Below are 20,481 nucleotides of genomic sequence, written 5' to 3'. Positions count from 1 at the left end.
ATGCGCTTAGCGGGGACCCTGCAGAAGCGAATCCCGCAGCCACATCAGTGATTCATAAATAGCTGCTTTTATTCTTCCCTAAGAACTTTGTGCACTTAAAAAAAAATAAGAGTGAAACTTTTTGGAGCGCATTAACTCAGCTGCAAGCAGTGCACTGCTGCTTGGGAGCCAGAGGAGTATCCGGCATGCAGATAGGCAGTGTCCAACAGTCAGTCAGACAGATAGACACAGGGATAGATAGCTGGATAGACAGACATTAGACTGGGGCTTGGCTGCACTATCAGGTTTCCTCCCCCTCTGCCTGTCTGCCGGGACAGCCTGGCCTCGGAGGCCCTGACACCGAGGCACCACGCAGCCAGCCACGACAGCTGCCACAGCAGCATCTAATACCAACACACTCCACGCTACGCCACAACTACAAAGAGAAATATCATTTCAAACATGGCATACTTTGATGCTCTTGTAATGATCTTTGTGTTTTGAGAGAGAAAGCGGGAGGATGGAGGATTCGTATGGTGCCTTTTTTTCCCCGCTTTGTTTTGTTTCTTTAGAACAAAGAGACCCCCCCTCCACATGAAGTTTAGGACAGTGGTGATGAGATAGAGCAGGATTAAATGAGAAAGTAACAGAAACCCTGAGAGGTATCAGCATGCGAGTGTGTGTGTTAGTAACCTTGTATCAGTGTGTCATGGTAACCTTATGAACTCAAGTGTTGGTCTGGGGCTCTCTAATTAGGAACGGCTGATGAACGACCATACATTACGTGAGAGCGGGCTGCCTGTATCCCTGCATGTATCAATCTGTGACTATGCAGCGCGGTTGTCAGCGTGGTAAGGAGAGTGTCTCAGCCTGGAGAAAGTGCAGGTCTAGCCTTGGTCATGTTGACGGAGGGGCGGCACTTCAGAGGCTCCAGGACCCCATGGCACCAGTCTCCCCAGTCCCCCAGACAGACTGGGAGCATCTGGGCTCTGTCAGCGCCTCTGGCCCCCGCAGACTCCGATCTATATGACGGGGGAGAGGAGTGGATTGGATCAGGGAGAGGGAAAATATGAGCCAGATTCCTCAGCCTTGTGCAAAATGCATGCTTTGCCAGTTAGCATGTTACACGTGTGTGTGTGTATGTGTGTGTGTGTGTGTGTGTGTGTGTGTGTGTGTGCGTGCGTGTGTGCGCATGTGTGCTTGCATTAAGGCCTGATAACAGGTCATAGTGATTAATTTTGTATGATGTGAGATAGGGTTTATTGATTGGCGACTAATGTTGGAAAATTCCTCTCTGTAAATCGTTAAGCATTAATTAAAAGTGTGCAGCTAAAAATATGCAAAGCCCGTTCTGAGCAAAAACATCAAGATTAGACTGACAGATATCATTCCAGAGTTTCCTTATGAAAGTGAGCAGCGGTTTTGATGGAGAGGATATAGCGCCTAAGCTCTGCCACATGGAAACTGATACACACACACAAGACTAATTAATCCATACACTAAATTAGGAATATAAATTGTGGTCCCAATTTAACAAGGTCAGTTTTAACTTCTCCCTTTACACTTTATTTAACTGTGTTGAAGGAAAAAAAAAAGGAGCCCTATCAATGTGCTTCGCTTATTATGATTGACGATTGATGATTAAGTCCTCCAGCTGACACACACCACCAAAGCCGGTGAGTTGGAATTGGATGTGACACATACACAGTTCTGCGTGTTAGGTAATTCGTTGACGAGGGGCCAAATTCATTTATGGAACAGCGGTATTGGCAGGCATGGACACTCTCTGCAAAAACAACGATAATCACAGAGGTTTGGCGCGGCGTGACAAGGACTCTTCAGGGAAAGGCCCTTACACGCTGCTTTGTTGGCCGTTCCTCCCTAAGATGGAGGGAAACATCCGCCACTGTTCTTAAGATGAGAGTCGCTCAGAGCAGGAGAGAGCTTTATGTAAGGTGTGAATGATGTTTAAAGGGCTTGATTAGCACTTGTTGGAACAGCGTCCACAAAATCTGGAATGTATAGATTTTTGTGATTATAAATTTAGTTTTCACTTTTTGGAGGGAAGCAATAAGTGATTTTTTTTTTTTCAGAATTGATGGAATAAAAGCTCTGATAAATCCTCTGTAATGAAACATGAGGGGGACCCTGTCTCAAGCCATTTAATCTCTTTTCGCATTCTCCATTTTTTCTGCTAATGAGCCTTATTGACAATCAAACAGAAGCTGTCATCCCCCAGGATGCAACACTCCCAGCCCCTGCGTGTTTGTCATAGTGTCCTGGCAATCAGAGCTGCCTGCAAGACCAGGCTGGCAGTTAGTGGTTCTCACAGCAGCACTGCCTGAAAATGGCACACTTCCTGTAGAGTTGCAGCTGCCACCTCTGCTACTTCCATTACTTTCTATAGCATGCAGATGTTGTATCAACATTCCCTGCCAAGGGGACTGCAATAACTGTGAGATTCATGCCATGTTTCAGAGGCACGTCAATTTCTCAAGTGGCACAATTAAAGAGGGAAATACAGTACCAGGTTTTTCACAGGCGCTGAAATCGGAAAAGGGCTTTTTCACTTTTTTTCCAAAGGGGGGCTGTTTCATAAGGGTTCAGAAATCCACCCGATTTTTACTGCCCTTTTCCTGAGTCGAGCTGCTCTGTGAGCCTTTGTGCGGCAGACCTGTCGTGACCCACAGCGGATATGGAAATGGGGCTAAGGTTTTATGGGCCAAACGGATTGGACACAGTCAAGCTCAGGGGGCATGAATATTGGATGTTATTTCTGCTCCCTTTTTATGTAATCCATTGCCAATACATTATTAATAGATGATATCATATCCAGAACTACTGGACAAAGCACTACAGAGGGGTACTATGAAAGGAGCTCTATGTGGTGGAGACTGTGGCAGAAAATACAGTTCAAGTGATATTATTTTATCACCGTAGCCTAACACTCCCTGACCAGGCGATCCTTACAGTCTAATTTTTGGACTAAGTGAAGTTCATAGAAGGAAAATATAGTGAATACTGCATTTCTACCAGGGGTAAATCCTGCATTTGTGGGTTTGAAATGCACTGAAACATTGATGATGTATCAAATGACACCCAAATACAAGTTTAATGGATTTTGAAGCACTGGGATACTTTGCTCATCCTCCTTGACTGCAGCGAGTGAAGTGGAAATCTTTGCGAGGATCTAGAGTTTTCCTTGCAAAGCTGACTCCCAGTGTACAGTAGCAGGGGAGCAGTGTCTTATCTGATGTACCGATTCACAGACAGGAGACTGCGTTAATGTGGGACTGTTTAAAAAAAAAAAAAAAAAAAAGGTCGGATTCTCTGTTTTGATTCAAATGTGGAATCGTACAAAAAAAGGTCACACTTGCCTATTTTGATTCATTGTCGTCTGAAAGTTATGATCTCTAGTTGTGCAGTTTTTACGAGTCACAGCAGCATGTATAAACTTAGAGTTGCTGCCGCTTTTTTTCCCCTCTTTCTCCTTCACAAAACACATCACTCAGCGGTTACACAAATCCTGTCTGTCCGAGAGCAAATCCTTAAAAAGAACTTCTCAGCACTGCCCATCGAGCACACAAGATAAACTATCGGTCACCTTTTTTTACGGCCTGCCTCGATACTGTACACATATTAGAACAATAGTATTACCACATCAACGTCCATTAAAAGTGAATGTATAAGCCCCCTTAATAAGAGTTACATAGGGAGTGGATGCGTAAGGTAATATTCTCTTTTTAAGGTCAGTTTGAATTGTTTTTTCTCATGGGAAACGGCAGATTGATAAAGAGCAAACAAAACCTCTTTTCTGAATGCTTGTCCTCCATGGCCTCAATGAAGGTTTCATTCCTTTATATCATCCAGCCCAATTCCCAGCATGCACGGCCATTGTGGCTCTTTCAACTGGAGCTCTCCATTGACTGGCTCATTGTCCGGTCGCTCTTTTGTGTGTGCTATCACTGGAGCACAATCTTTCACCTGAACAGCACAGGAGCGCAGCCTGGATGTGGTCACGTAAAGCTACTGAGTCACCCACCAAGATGCCAGGCTGCGCAATTAACCCGCCCGCTAATTAAGAAACGTTCGGCCCTTATATCAACTTTAAAATATCTCTGCTGATGCTTGTTAATAATGCGGTTTTTAGTCATGCTCAGGCAGCCTGCGTCAGACAGAGATGTTCAATATTACCGCTCAGGCTTATATTATTGAGAGGAGGTTTTTTTGAAATATAACAATGCACGAGCAGATGTTTGAAGCGTGGCCCTCGGCAACACAAGGCTAGTTAAGATCGATATTGCTTTCAATATTTCTTTCCTTTGACAGATAACCAGTACTGAGGAAAGTCTTGATAAGAGTGGCAACATATGGATGTGGCGAGCCTCGCTCTCTTTTGATTGCGTGACCCCTTGACCTTTGCCTGTGTTTGAGAGGGAGGCAGCCACATGGTACGGTGGGGGTCTGTCAGGCTCTGGTTATGGGGCATTATTGACCCAGGATTTATAAATATTTAATGCACACATTAAGATCATGGTGGAGGGTGGCCATTAGAGTTCTCCAATAAAGAGGCTCTCACAATGATTGAGTGGTGTGGCAGAGCCAGTGGCTGGTCGTTGGGTACAGAGAAACCTGCTGAGACAATATACTGTACCTCCAGCCTGCCTGCCAGGCTTCAGGGCTCTTAAAACTGGCAACTTGTCGTTTTTTGATTGCACTTTTACCCTCTGAATTTTTCTTTGTGTGCGCCTTTTTTTTCTCTGCTGGTTGTTGCTTCTATGATGAGAGACAGTTTCATTTATTTTGGCATTTAAGACTAAATAAATATACAGTTGGTGCTGCAATTTGTCGCTGAATAACAGAGACAGCAGTGAGCAAAGGCGATGGATCCAAACCTGTGTATCTGAAACAGATAATGCAATGTCAGGAAGCAGATGTGTGGCAATTGTTATCAGACACATTGGATTATCGAGGGAATGATTTGAAGCACAAGGCGATCGCAGCTGAAAATTAAATCGCTCTTTTGAGTGCATCTGTCCTTTGCCGCTATCAGCAGCTCCTGGGCTATCTCCCGTTGCTGCCGAGATCCGTGCATGCTGGCTGACATAATAAGCTGTGATATGCTGATTGCCACTCAGGTTTGCCGTCGTTTTAATTGTGCATTAAAGGCAGAGGTGGCCTCGGACAATGTTGCCTTGATGAGAAATTGACATTTTGTGACCTGCTCTCCGCGTCCACTCAGGATGCCAGATAAGATGCTCAGTTGTTTTTAAGGAGAACTATTCTTCCCTCAAACACTTCTATCCTTCTGTTTGACCCACTTGATGAGTATAGATTTCACAGTGGCCCCCCTTTCAGCGCTCAAACTATAAGAGGTTCAAAACGATACCAGCCCTTATAGACAAAGGATAACCTTGCTCTTTCAATGTATTGATTCTTTATTAACTAGGTGGCTTAATGCAATGAAATGAGGGATTTGAATGAGCCCCATTTGGGGTGCTTTGAATAAAAAGCTTGCACTGTTTATGAATGACTACAATGAACCTTTGAAGCACCACAGATGCAGGATATGCTGATACAAAGACCAGTAGGAATATGTCACAATGTCAGAGTGCTTTGCTTGAAAGAATATGAGTGAAGAGCAGTTTTCATCTTTTATGGATGTTACACTTTTCCACAGGTTTCAAACAGTTATCTCTATGGCAAAGTCTAAACACTACAACTTACAGACGAATCACAGGTTTGTCTTCAGAAGATTTCTACTGTCTTTTTTTTTCTTTGTCCTGATTGTCAGTTTGTCTGCCAGCCAAACTGTACTTTAAGCTGAAGAAGTCCACAGTTGAGAGGAGCTATTGTGTTTTTACTGAAAATTTTAATAAAACATCACTTATTCATTTCTGTTTCCATTCCAAATGTTGACATTTTTAAATTTTCTTCCCTGTAAACACATGTAAGCTATGTGGCAGAGTCATAAGTGGTGAGTAAAAATGACTTCTATACATTCTACAAAACAGAAAAAAATACAACCACAAATGGAGTGTTTTTTTTATCTCCAAGGTTGTCCCTCATGCACATTAGTCTCTATTGGATCTTAACAACTATCATATGGGTCACAAACAATTTATTTGACAATACAACCAACAAAGTTTTCTCCAAAATGGTCTGTATAGATAATTTAAAATCAATATAAAAATAAACAATGAAGTTTGACTTCCCCTTTAAAAAATGGACAGAGAGTCTTGACGGAGTAACACAAATTTTTGAGGATACACATGAAATATATGCACATTGCATTTCATCAAATACAAAAAGAAAACAAATGAAGGCAACAGTTCTTGGCTGAATTATCTGTGCTGCATCACTATATTAAGGGCATGACGATTAATACATACATAATGAAAAGCAATATACAAAATTTCAGAGATAAATACATTATTTATAGTTGATATGTTACAAAATTTCCCTCAGTGAGCGCAAGTGTGTATTTGAACAGAAATATGACGATGAACTACTATACTCCTACATTCTCAATGGATTTTAATTTTGTTTTTTTAAATGTTTTTTTGTTGATCTAAAAGAACATGAAAAAGACAGATGTATAAATATTTAGCACAAGTTTGGCAATATCACAATAGTCTACAATTTTTAACCACATATAAAACACATAAGGGAGTTGGAGCTAGAAGGGGGAGACTGCTCCTCATCAACAAGAAACAGACTTCACAGTAGCCTAGGAATGCATTAATATACAGTGCTAGCAAAAAAGTTGAAAAACATGGCAAAACACACTTGCTTAAAAGGAAGCTCTAGACATGGAAGTACATCATATTCATCAACAGAGCAGTGTTTTGTACACGTCAGTGTGCTTGTTGAATCAAAGAGGATTTTTTTTTTAACTTTTGAAGATGATTTCTAGCTACAATAAATTACAAAATTTAAGTTAAAATGCAGGAATGAAACATGATACAACCTTACCCACCCAGCCCCGCCCATTTTTACTCGTATTTGTTGTACTTTTATGATCAATTTTCTACATTATATATCTCATATATTTTCCAGTTGAAATTCAAACTGTCTTGGCCCCTGTGTATTTTTCTCACACATAAAAATACAAAAAGTCACATTATAAAGACACACAACTGTTGTGAATCTATTAAAAGAGAGTTGAAACAGAAAAAACAATTTCTGAAGTTCATTGGCAAATGTACTGTACATCAGTGTTTTTACTTTACAACCAGATGGTGAGTCCACAGAGTCCCTTCCAGTATTGAATGTGTGGTTGATTGGACATATCCAAGGCCGAAGCACTACCCGACAGGTATACAAAATAAACCCTTCATCATCCCGTGTCCTCTTCAAGGGCGATAAAATAGGGGGGGAAAAATAAACAAACAAAAAAATTCCCCACAGAAAAAAAAAATATTGTTCCTCGTGAAATCCTTTTTTTCTGCAGGTTTTTGCGAGTCATTTTAAAAGAAAAAAATCTTTTCTTTCTTTTTCATTCATCTTTTTTCTCTTCATCTTTAAAAACAGAACAAGCGGTTGACTATACATTACACCAGCGTTTTTTGCTGTGTGCTCCTGTGAAGTGGTAATGTGTAGACTGGTGCTTGAGATGATGAAAGTGCATTTACATTGGAGGGACAACCAGGCCGGACATGGCTGGAGAAAAAAAAAAGGGAAAAAGAGATTAGTTTATTTGCCTGAAACAGGTATGGACATAAATATTAAAACATTTATTAACATTTTCTAATTTGTGTGTGCATGCATGTGTATGTGTGCATGTGTATGTGTGCCATCTTACTGTGCACAAGTGTGTGAATGTATGCCTTAATGTGCCTGTTTGCGTATGTGCCTGTGAGTGTTTGCCGTGTCCGCCAGCCTGCTGCTGCACGTCCTCCTAACGGGGGAGAGTTTGAAAACCTCCCTCCTGCTCTGACATTTCAGCCCCCAGCATGCCAGTCTTGCTATGTGTGATATTTCTCCTGGCGTTGGGGTAATGGCAAACAGTGGCCCAGACTCCCAGGAGACGCGGCCGTGGTGACGGCAGAGCAACAACACGGTCACTTCCCACAATGCCACAATGCTACAGTAGCAGACAGACTCCCCTCAGATTCTATTGCTTCCTTTCCTCCCCTCATCTCTTTATCCTCCACTCTCCGTCACCGTACAGCGCATTAGTCCTACACTTCCACATGCCTCTGCGTCATTATCTAAGAGAGATTAGGCAAGATCAAAGGTAGCTTCCGTTATTTTACCAAGACCATCTGCTTAGGATATCATTAGCAACTGTACCTCACCCTGAGAGTTTATATATTCAGTACTTTCACACGTTTTAACAATTAGGCGACTAGTGAAGTGCTGGGATGATATATTATTATATTGCTCTGAGTATATTTGTAGAGTCATGGTTGAAATGCTTTTAAGTTTGCCAGCGCAGATGATGGCAAGGCATTGCTCATTAATTTCTGCACAACATGTATTAATAAGTATGAACGTGTAGCAAGATGAACTTTAATTTCCCACTTCATTAAGCCCAATGTTATTAATCTTGGGGCACACACTACGGCTAAGCTTGTTTTCAAAGTAATCATGTTGGTCATGACACATGCACAAAACCTAATAAACATAATTACTAAAACAATTCGGGGAAGGTCTTTTCCTGCGACATCAGAGGGGATCATTTGTATAAAAGGGCAACAAGGATGTATGTTTGCACGGACGTGAGGCTTGCAGTCCTATGCTTGTGTGTGCATGTGTGTGTGTGTGTGTGTGTATATGTGAACTGAAAGGTGTAAATTGGCCTGTCAAAATGCATATATTTGTAATGATTAATCCCTCACCAAACCGGACAGAGGCCTGAGCAGCGGTATCTGACCAGTAGTCCGTAGGGAAGGGATGAGGGGGTGAGGGGGGCTCACCTTGCAGTCCGTTGCCGTTGGCGCTGGTGCAGGAGGGGGGTGGGGAGGCCTGGGGTCGGACCACAGGGGCGAAGGCGCTCTTTTGTTTAACTGCAGAGACGATAGGGAGGGAGAAGGAAGGAGGGAGGGGTGAGAGTGAGAACGTGCTGTGAGTAGTGCCGGAGAGGGAGAGGGCAGTTAAGGTAAGGCAAGGATAGTATTACTGCCAGGGGGGATACACGATCAGTACTCACAGGCCCCTACCATCAACATCTTGTCCGGTTGAACAAATACAGGTGGCATATGGTGAAATACACATAAAAATGAATATTCCTGCTACTCTGTGTGTGTTCTCCGAAGTACTAAAACTAAACAAGCCCCCGTGAATGAATAGTAATATATTATCACCATCAATAATGTTATAACCCTGTCAGAAGTGATTCATAGAAGTGAAAACGAATGTGGGAGCTGGAATTAAATCAGCAGCAGCTTAGTGCTACTACAGCGTGCGATAGTGGCAAGCTACTCACTTCCATATGGGGAGTTGGCAGAGGATCCGTTGAGGAACCCAGGGGAGCTTGGCACGCCCAGGTTCATACCGGCATTGCCGTAGCCATTCATGCTGTTGCTGACGGAGTTGTAGCTCGACTGCTGCGGGGTGCTGCTGGAGATGTAGCCCCGGGGGGACACGCTGCTGGTGTTCCGGCTGTAGCCCACTAAAAAACATGGGTGGGAGATAGAAAGGGAAATCCATTCATTTCTTTCCTTTTGTACAGTGTTTACCAGGGAGATGTGCACTCCTTACAGTAAATCTAACAGGAATTTACTGCTGCGACCTAACATTTTATATCAGCAGATGCCATGTTAATAAGAAAATCATTTGGCATTTAACTCATATATTACAGGTGAGAATGGGGGTAGTGATCCCAGAGTTCAAAAACACAATTACTATCCATTTTCTTATTTTAATGAGTGAAAAAAGTGAAATTTAAGTATTTTTCATATTGCTCAAAACCCCCCGAAAACCCCTCAAGGACCCCCACCAGCTCCCTGGACCCCACTTTTTAGAACCACTGAGTTATGGTACCCTAAATCACATACCTTGGTCATTCCCTTGTGACTCAGACACATTGACTGCTAGCTGGCTGCTGAAGGAGTTAACTCCCATCATGCCGTGGGAGGCTGTGTTAGCGAGAGAGGGGATCTGGTTGTGGTTGCGGGGAACGCTGTACAGGGCCTCGGCGATGTCAGCTGCCCTCTTCAGAATGATCTCCTGAAAAGCGCAGAGAAGGCAGAGGTTTTGTTATTTATGTGTTTTTTTTTATAGCTGTGCTGCTGCTTTGATGCACGGTTCATGGCTATATGGTTAACTCACAACGCATGTAGCCTACATTGCTCCAGATATAGTGATGAAAATACCCTTTGGTTATACTATCAGTAAATTTTCAATGGTTCCTTATTTAGCAGCTGTGTGGATACGAACCTGATTGTTGTGGGGCATTCCATACAGGGCTTCGACGAGATCAGCCGCCCTCTTCAGTAGCACCTCCTGATGAGGAAAACAGAAAGAGTAAATGTTAAGACCCAAACAGATTATGGTCGAGACCCCAGTGGTCCGTACAGTAACAAACAACATCAAAAACAACATTACGCAGCAGGGTTGTGGCGAGCTTTAAGAATGTTTACATATTCAACCGGCTAAATAAAAGCCACCCTGATTTAAGAGGCACCGGTGCTGCATTTATACAGCGCTACCACTTTGCTCCTTCCAACCATGCAGAGCAGTGAATAATGTTCCCTATCTTAATTAAACTGGCATAGTCCTTTAAAAACAACACCTCACCCCTGATTCTGGGCTTCACGTTTGCTCTGGAGTTCAGCGCTGAGTCCCCTCTCTTCAGAACAATAAAGTGAATTAGCTCTGGGTTAATCTAGTTCTGTTGTAATGACATTAAGGAATTTTTCAATTAACCTCTTTGACTGGCTGTTGCAAAGGACTTCACAAATGACTTCCCATCCAGCAAGAGCTGGGTGCTTGTGCCTTGGGGACACGGATGCTCAGGATGTGGTCTTATCCATGTCTGCATGCTTGCCCCCGCTTGACAATGCGGATTAGCTGTGTTGCTTTGGCTCTTAACACTGAAAATGAGTTGGCCCCAGATCCTGTTCCCCCCACTCTGTTTCGGGCTTCCAGCTAGGTGGGGTTTGGCCCGTTCGTGCGTCTTTATCTGCTCTTTGAATTCAGCACTTACAATTAAATCCCTCTCAAGCAACCAGACCGCTCTCTTTGTTTTCTATAATACAGAAGGCAATATGCTCTATGAAAACCCTCTTCTCCTTTTAGAGTGCATTTAATCTGACAAAGGCAAGTTGCAGACATGACTGTTGCGTGTGTTTTTAAAATGCTCGCTTGTTGTCACCTGCTGTAGAGCAGAGATTTGTCGACTGTGCTGTTAGAACCCTGGTTAAAAGCAATGCAAATCTGTCACCAGAAACATCTCAGATGGCGCTTGTTTTCTTCCCACATTCGCTGTGTTTTCTTTTGCGGGCCTCGGTAATTTGTCTGAAGTGTTCCATCACTTGGCAATAGCAGTGTGGGATTAAGACGGCAGCTGCCGTAAATGAATGTAAACACAGCCTTCGCGCCTTCAAACAGCGGCCTCCAAGACTTGGCCTGCATTTCCAAGGCACAGCGTATGTAGTGTGTACGGAGTGTGTGTATGGGCCCTTTCATCCTGAGGAGCATATCTACCACAGTCCTTGATTTATCAAGATGAATCACTGTAGAAGCCACTTCCAGCGTATGCCATGCTCTCTTATAGAAACATATCGCTTAATCCACCCCAAGTTACCGGATGGGTGGCTCTTAGAATGGGCATTTACCTCTGAAATTGGTGTGTATGCTCAACGTTGCATGCATCTAGTTTGCATACAAATAAAGAATTATGGTTGTCGTGAGGCAGGTAGACTAAATGAGAGGACCAGCTGTCTTGATGTGTTCTCATCAGGCAGAACAGATTTCTCTCTCTCTTGCTGAGTGAGATAAAGTGGTTTTCTTTCTTTTTGTCTGCAGTTAATAATTACCAATAATCTATTCTATCATATTTCAAGATCTCCTACATGGCTCTCAATTTTAAACAACAATTAAAGCAATTAAGACTGTCGCGTTCGCAAGCCATGTTTCATTCTCTGTAAAACGTCCTCTCCCTCCTTGTCCATATGGTACTTTGCAGCACTGACATAAGGACAGCTTGGAAAAAGGAGGAGAGAAAACGATATTGCCTCTCATCCTTAATCTGTCGTTTACCGCGTGGTGTCTTAACTAACCAAGCTGACTCGCAAGGCTATGCTTAAGTGCAACCTAGTCATATCCGAGGATGATGAGAAGTGCTGCACCCAATCAAGGAAGAAGTTTGTTTTCTTCTGACGAGACGCTTTCATGCATATCAGCTCACGCTGTGAATACGATTAACACGGAATAGTGTTCTGAGGGCATTTCCATGTAAATCTCAATACTACTCCAGCATAAGTGTAATTGGCTTTCTTGTCATGGAGACATATCAGAACACACCATGTTAAATTGAAACAATTAAAGGCCTCAAATGATTTCTGTTGTTCTGTGACAAACGCGTGACAGATTTCTGCTATTGTTTGCCTTTGCTTTGCATAAAGGTCTCGTGTTCAACAACTGTTTAAATGGAGCTGCTCAGATGACAGATCACCTAAGATTTAGAGCCCCCCCCCCCCCCCCCCCCCCCTTTTTTGTTATTGCCGAGAAAATATGAGAGGAAGCCATAACAAATGAAGTGTTATAAAGAATATCTAACAATAGGGAGAAGTGGTCTAAAACGGCCCGAACGTGATTCTTCAAGCACTAGATTAACATGGATGTTGTATTTATATTATCACAGTTAATAAAAGAGGGCCTAGGTTATGTAGCTTGGAGTGCTAATGCCATTATAAAACTGTAAGGCAATTACTCTGTTAGCTCTAGCCTGAGGTAATGAATGCATTTAGAAGCATAGGGCCATTAGATGAAGGTACTTCAAAGAGCACAGGAAGAGAGATTCATTTAAATACATGGGTAATTGCTTGACATGAACACATTTGTAATATTTTCTCCTTGTGGATTACACAAAGAATTGGAAAAGAATGGGCTTATGCTCATTTTGGGAGGAAAGAAAGGAATCCAAAGCAATCAGCTTAATAATAAAACAATATTGAGTTTCCACTTTTAATTTCATAATGAATCTAATTTGTTACAGAAGAGAGAAATTGAGTGTGATATAATGTGATATCCAGTCTATTTGTCCATTACTGCCAGAGGGCACAAAATGGTATTATAAATTGTCTTTTTTATATTATGAATAGAAAATTGTTTTATAACAAGATCTTAAAAAGGAGGGTGAATTCCAAAGTCTCTCTTCACTTAACGCGATGCCCGCAAACCAATCTCCTTTCTCATCACTTGACTGCTCACACTTATTACTTTCATATTCACCCTGGACTTTGCATTGAATTTTTATATCTCCACTCCTCCCACAGGGTCAGACTGTCATCTACGATGTTGTCTTAGAATTACGAGGTAAACTTCAATCAGAGGCAGCTTCCCCCCTTTTTTTCTCTGTGTAGCAACAATATTAGCGTGCATCCCTTGCTATCCATGAGCACTCCCATATTGGCTTTCTGTCTCCTTACAATTACCACGTGTCTTACTGGTCCCAGGGAGAAGGCTGGTGGAAATCAATATAGCGCAGTAATATTATCAACTGGAGGGTGAAGTCATGGGAGGGGGGGTAGAGAGGCGGTGAGTGGACTTGGTGTCGATTTGCCTTTCTGCTAATGCACACCGCGCGTCCTCCAGCTTTATCTTCTTTTTATAGAGTCTCCCTACCTCACCTGCACCCTGTAATGGCTGTTCTCTATATGCTGTTTCTGTTCTCATTCCAAATGTACATGCAAGCGTCAGCCCGCCGCGGGCTGTTTTATTGGGAATGTGCTTTTGACCCCGTGAGCTGACCCTCAGATGGCAAGCTTAACAATGACGAATCACTTGGTGGGATCATTTACATGCCCCCTGAACCCCATATTTGGGTCCATTAGAGAGCAAATCAAATATTTATGTTGTTTATTGGAAGTGCAGGGTTTCATCTCACTCTGTGATTGTTTCATGCAAAGGCCGGGAGACCGTGCTATATTAAGTATATGCACACCCAGGAAACTAATCTTGGGTCCAGTGTCAAAATCTGTCTCGCAGCCAACAACGCTTTGTATTCAAGGAAAAGAAGTAAAGGTTTCTATGTAATAAAGCTGTGTTTAACATTGTTGCTCTCTTTGTTCTGCCGTTTTCACAAAGACACTGTGACTTTATAAATTGAAACAGTGCAGTTGGATTGACCAGTGAGGCCTGCGGAGATAGACAAAGCCATGTGGATATTAAAGGTAAGTGTACTTTACCTTTTGGTCTACGTTTACAGTTGAAATTAGAGTAACATTTCATGTCTAGGTGTTGTTTCCTGTCTCCACAGGGACTGAGTCTAATTGAAACACTTCATATACTGAACCAGGGACTAGCTGTGATGTTCCATTTCTCCACATTGCTTTGGTCAAACGTCTACAGCTACCACACAGTCTGTTCTTTATTAAATTGTCCGTTGGACGTTAATGATATTGCTGTGGTGCATGCTGGGATTTAATAGATAAGGTCTTTAAAGGTTTTACAGTATTATTAAAACTCTGAGGTGGCCACCACTTTACCACATGCCAAGGGCTTTTGAATGTACTAATCAGTTATATTATTACACTTGACACATCTGGAACGTCACTCAACGAAATGGTTACTGGCAGGGTGGCAATTAGTGAAAACACACAGATAGATTTTATCAATAGGAAATGGAGAGAGTAACTGAATCAAAGGGAATGAAAAGACTAAAAGAATCAAAGAGTTTCTGCAGGGGAGGGGGAAATAAGAAAGAAAAAAAAAAAAACAAGCACCTTAGTTTTCATGCTCAGGTCTTTTCAATATGGCAGCCTATTTATGTGCCACACCGGTGCGTCTAAAACTGATGTGGCTTTCAACTCCTTCACCCAGGTTCAAAAGAAAACAATAAGAAAGCCAAAGCATAATAACATGCAGTCTTTGTCTATTAGCTGCAGTAAGACTAGGGGGTTTACGGCACAGGGTTCTGTAAACAAAAGATTAAACCAAATCGAGCTGCAGAAAATGAAAGGAAAACATGAGTGGGGTAATGAGGGTGCAGACGTCGTTTCTGACCAGATTACCATCTCCACAGACTACTGGAGAGGAAAACGCCTGATTGAGCTATTTTACCACACAGAGAGTTTTACGCCTCTCTCCACACACAAAACCAATACCATTACCACGCTGGTTAGTGGGGTAAGCCACACATGTGAGGCAAAGCTGTTACGGTTTGGGGTCACAGTGCTCTGCCTTGATGGTAATGCTGTTTTGTTTATTTGTCACATTCAGAGTATTAAGGCATTATAACACAGACAGCGCTGCCTCATTGCGGCTGTGTGTTTTCCTGTGCTGCAGAGACACTGTACTGACCTTTGGTAACCTCTCGGGGTCGCCGGGGTGTCTGGGGATGACCTTCTGCAGCCTCTGGAAACCATAGTCGATGGTTGGCTCATTCAGGGCTGAAACACAGGAAAAGGGAAGATGAAAATGAAAACCATATCAGGGCTAATTTTGCCAGAGAACAGGAAGAAACTAATTGAGAAATCTGTTGGAGTTTACAGAACAAAAGTCATTTCAGAATGCCTAATTTCAAAGAGACCTCAGGGGTGAGAAGATGTTTTATGAAACATCCAGGGGGGGTAAGTGATGGAAACTGACACAGGCTCCTCTGACACTTGTGTCACCAAGTGTTATTCCATTAACAGCCGTGATGACCTACATCAGTCTGAGAATCCTTCAGAGGGACCCTCCCTCTTTTTATCTGCTTGAGAATATTGACTACAGCAAACTACATAGCAGGGGTCTTTTAATCTAACCGAGCTTTAATAATCTGTGAAAGGCTGTCCACACATTGATCTAGTGTAAGTTGCTGTCATTTCACCCTTCTGCACCAACTGTACTGCAACACTGGGCCCGTGAAATACGGCAGCAGATCCCATGGAGCCATTAATCTCTCCCACCCCTCAAATAGTAATCTGGGGCATGAGGCATATTGGGCGATGAATCAGAGGCACAAAGTAAATGAATCATAACCCAGACTTTGGTGAGAGCAGGGCGTTTTATGTCTGACAGTCCTAATGGGTAATTGAAGGCTTCCTTACAGCTCCGCCTGATTCTAAACAATCATGTGCACACTCATAGGCAGGACACGGCGAGGGCGGGAGGGAGGGCAGAGGAGAGAAGGAGGGGAGGAAAGGAGGAGAGCAGTGTAAAGGGGGAAGGAACGACTTAATAGAGAACATCACTTCTCAATGTAGATATCATTTTCAGGAGAGTAACTCCGCCGAGCAAGGCGCTTCATAAATCAATGGCTTTCTATGGAGACTAATAAGAGCTGCCTGCCTCTATTCATTGTTCAGCCTGTAATTTGGCCCATCACTCATTACTCAGCATGTAATTTCAGCATTAACACCGCACAGCTCGCTGAACCTGCTGAACACCAGAGAATGTGAAAGCAAGCGAACCCCCCCCCACCGCACACACACACACACACATATACACAAGCAGGCAGGCAGGGCCACTGAAGCACGAGCCGGGGAGTCACGGCAGGAAAATGAACGTTCATGTGTCTCACTCTTTCTTTTGTTCCCTCACATCTAAATACACATGCGAGCATGCTCACACACATACTGTACCTACTCACGCATACATACAGCAGTCATGTACTAACACACACACATACAATCGAAAACACATGCACCACTTGTGCCAAAACCTGAATACAGTAATTGCCAGCTCGACCGTGATCAAATGGAGCAATTATGTGTTCAAGCATGGACAATGTGAGGTGCTAATCGATAGCAAGGATCTAGCTTGCAAATACAGTGGTATTCAGCCCTATTGGCCGGGCACACCTGAATAAACCCCACGCCACAACAACATACACTGCTGGAAATCTGATTTGACATGTCATCATGCGTCCCGAAACGACAAAGGTCTGCTTCGGAATGTGGGGGAACGCCATCTTCTCCTTAATAAAGGATTGATCTGCCGTATTGATCGTACATGACAAGGCTGTAGCAAGGAATTTGCCCCCTTTCTTTTGTTATTTCCACCCCCTTTCTTATCTATGCACTCTGGCAGTCCCGCACATAAGTATACACACACAAGAGCAGGCATATGCGTGTGTGTGTGTGTGTGAGTGAGTGCACGTGCCCGGCTGAGAGTGTATGTGCACGGCAGCCCTGCCAGACCCCGCTGCTCAGTGTGATGTAAATTGTGTATGTGTAAAAAGCACTCCATAATCAGGCCATCCATCATCAGAGGCTGTCAGTGGGCTCTCTCAGGGTGATACATCACGCTCTCCTGTCCTCTGCCTCAGCTGGGGCCTACACAACCCGCCAGGCATGCTGGGAACACAGCCGGAGAGACGTACAGTACAGGACGAGACCTAGGTTGGGAGAGGTGTTCTGTTTGATGTGCCTTTCCAATGATAATGATGCCCCACTGTAAATGCGGACCTAAGAATTATGATGAATGTGATTTGGAGGGTAGGGTATCCTGTACCCTTAAAGAACACTTTAAACTGAATTGTATCAGCAGTTTTTACAGTTTATACACAGTATTAAACGCCTACATATGGAGGAATTTTAAATGTGTTGAAAAATTACATTTTAACTTGTCCCGGTGTGGGTTTTAAACACGGCGGCAGTCTCAGCCCGAGCATCAGGCATGATCTCCACATGTCGACATGTCGCCATCTCATCTATCATGGAGATGATCTTTGTAACAACCCCGGCGTAATGAAATTGGTGACACAGACCGCCATCTGCTATTGATTTCATGCAAATGCTTTTGACAGCTGATGGAGACTTGCATTAGCGCTAAACGGTGCTGTCAGTTGATGAGTTGACAGTTTTGTAGTCATAGCATGTACACTGGTGCAGACAGACAATGTCAATAATCCTGTAAGAGCTGCTGATGATATATACTGAGCACTTATATTCAATCCGGACAATAAATGTGTTATGTGTGTATTCATCGCATCGCTCCGCACATTTTTTCTTCTGGGCAAAGATTTTCTTTCATCTGCTGAGCTTTTACAAGAGTCATTGGGACTGCTCTTCTTACTTTTTCTTACACCACACACATTGACAGCAGCCTTTCCCCCTCTTTTACTCCCCCCTCTTCACCCTATGTCTTTTTTAATCTTTGGCACATCATTATGTTCCGACTTCACACTCTGTCGTAAACTTTACTCTTGTCTAAAGATATAACCGGCAAATCTATCCGCTTTGCGATGCCCTTGTATGACTCCATGCATGCCAAAATTAGTTTGGCCCTCCTCGTCCTTCCAACACAATATGGTGAAAGAGGTGGGGGTGAGGGTGTGGAAGGAGCGTGCTCCCCCCTCCCTTACCCCTCCTGTAAGGGGTCTCAGTCGCTGCAAGGAAACATGAAACCCTCCACACACATCCAATAAATCCTGCTCTGGGTGGGGAGTCTAGCCGAGGGGAGGAGGGACCGAGAAAGGTGGGGGGGGTATGATAGGGGGCTGGTGGGGAGGGTGGGGGGGTCGCTGGCACGTTCCAGTCACGCCCGCTTCCCGGCTCGCGGCCAATCAATACCACTTTCCTGTTTTAGAGGCGGGTAATTATGAGGTGGAGAGATTGTGTGACCTCTCACCCCTGCTGCATTACTCGCCTGATATTAAGATAAATTGCCTGATTTTGGGTAAACATATGCTGCAATTCAAACTGTCAGCACTGGTTTGCTCAGGGATAATTTGTATTGATCTCCTGGCTTCTTCCCCATTTTGCTTACTGACCTCATGGATAATTAGAGAAAAAGAGACACGGGGATGTAAGGCAGGGCTTGCATTTGAATACTTTGCAGGAGAGATGAAGAGCACATGGGAGGGGAGGGGGCTGCGAGGGAAACATTATGGACTAATAGAATTTTCATTTTCCCTCATTTTCTGCTCAGATGTAGACAGGTTGCATGCTTTGTTCAATTACATCGCTTATATCTTTTTCCCTGCTCGCAGTACGTATACAGAGATATAATTGTTCGTAGATTTGTTTCTGGGGTTTTTATTTTAGAGTTGATTTAACAAAAGTAATGAGACAACAAAGTGACAGAAAATATGTTTCCAATTTAACAGCTGATAACTAAAAGAATGATTGGAAGAAACATGATTTCTTTACAAAGAAAGAGACTTCCACATGGAGGTTTGAGATGCAATTTTTTATGAATATTTCAGTAATTTTCTCACTCTAGAGAGCGAATGATCATGTTTCAGAATATGAAGAAATGGAATGCATGACTCGGTGTGCAGCTGTGACCATATCATTTCCAATTTTGAATATGGCGCATGCGCACAAGTGCTCATGGCAGGGCTTCAGTGGAATTCCTCTGCCTGGAATGTTCACTTCCCAATCTTATTTTGATCTGACGCCTTAATCTTGCCGTCCTTTCATGCTACTAAAACACATTTTCTCTGAGAGCCCCCTTTAGCCACCCCAGCTAGCCACTTCACTTAAAATGTAGAGTGGATGGCGCGTACATGGCATCTGAGTGTGGTCTGCTGCTCCTTCTCCATGTTCTCTAGAAATAGGACATGAGTAACCGCTCTACAGGAACAGTGTAACATGGCCGACGTTGGCAGCCAGAAGTGCTTACATGGCAATACACTACTGTGGGCCCTCGGTCTATATGGAAGTGGATTGAACACATGTATTGACTTACAGTATCTGGGTATAAACATGGGGAAATGTTTGAGCAAAGCAGTAAATTTAAGGGAAATTGTTCCTTGTTAAGTCTATGAGCCTGAATGGAAGCTTGCACAGAGTACTAGCATTCCTGCCAGCCATTACAGCTTATTACGATAACTCTATCTTTCCAGGAGATAAAAACCTAGCCTTGTTGCCATTTGCCAGCTATTACTTTCGCTAATTATACTTAACTGCTTCGAGCTTATCTCCACTCCTCCTACACCATTGAGCAGTTATTTTTTTCTTTCCCCTTAACACAAATTAGAGGTGGAGTGGGAGTTGGAAAGGGGGAGACAGATAAACAGCACAGGCAGAAGTTCATTCAAGTGTTATTGCATTTGTGACTTGTCAAACAGTCTAACTGAAGCCTTTTAGGCACCTGCGGTCTGTTAGATGGATGTAGTTTAAAACAGCATCAACACACATAATGACCTTGTCTCCCTGATGTTCGGCAGCGTCTACTGGAGACATTTAAAGTGTGAATATCCTCTCGGTGTTACTGTAAGGAGTTAAAAATTGAATACAGAGAAGGTAGAAGGCAGAAGTCATGCTGCTGCTCCACAGTAGATATGTTCCAGTATTGAGAAAATAGAAAACACACATGCAGATGTAGAGACCATCTTTAAAAAAAAAAAAACAACAACAACAAACCAAGCCAAATTGGAATTTTCACAGCAAACCCACGCAA

General features: G+C 43.1%; 1 protein-coding gene across 4 annotated transcripts in view; it reads right to left on the bottom strand.

Moving 5' to 3' along the window:
- Positions 1-5,959: 5,959 nt before the first annotated feature.
- ebf3b (EBF transcription factor 3b) overlaps positions 5,960-20,481 on the bottom strand; it is a 68,753-nt gene continuing 54,231 nt past the window's right edge. For 2 of the 4 annotated variants that reach the window (XM_059359135.1, XM_059359136.1), the window contains exons 11-16: positions 15,451-15,539; positions 10,363-10,428; positions 9,981-10,152; positions 9,410-9,595; positions 8,823-8,990; positions 5,960-7,641 (exon numbers count right to left, since the gene is read on the bottom strand). In XM_059359135.1, the coding sequence (XP_059215118.1) occupies positions 7,610-7,641; positions 8,823-8,990; positions 9,410-9,595; positions 9,981-10,152; positions 10,363-10,428; positions 15,451-15,539 (713 nt within the window). In that variant the 3' untranslated portion in view covers positions 5,960-7,609. The remainder of the gene's footprint in view (positions 7,642-8,822; positions 8,991-9,409; positions 9,596-9,980; positions 10,153-10,362; positions 10,429-15,450; positions 15,540-20,481) is intronic. The other 2 variants (XM_059359137.1, XM_059359138.1) reach the window with 1 other exon arrangement.

This window comes from Centropristis striata, chromosome 20 (assembly GCF_030273125.1).
Source record: "Centropristis striata isolate RG_2023a ecotype Rhode Island chromosome 20, C.striata_1.0, whole genome shotgun sequence".
Lineage (NCBI taxonomy): Eukaryota > Metazoa > Chordata > Actinopteri > Perciformes > Serranidae > Centropristis > Centropristis striata.
This window is presented reverse-complemented; position numbering and strand designations above follow the sequence as displayed.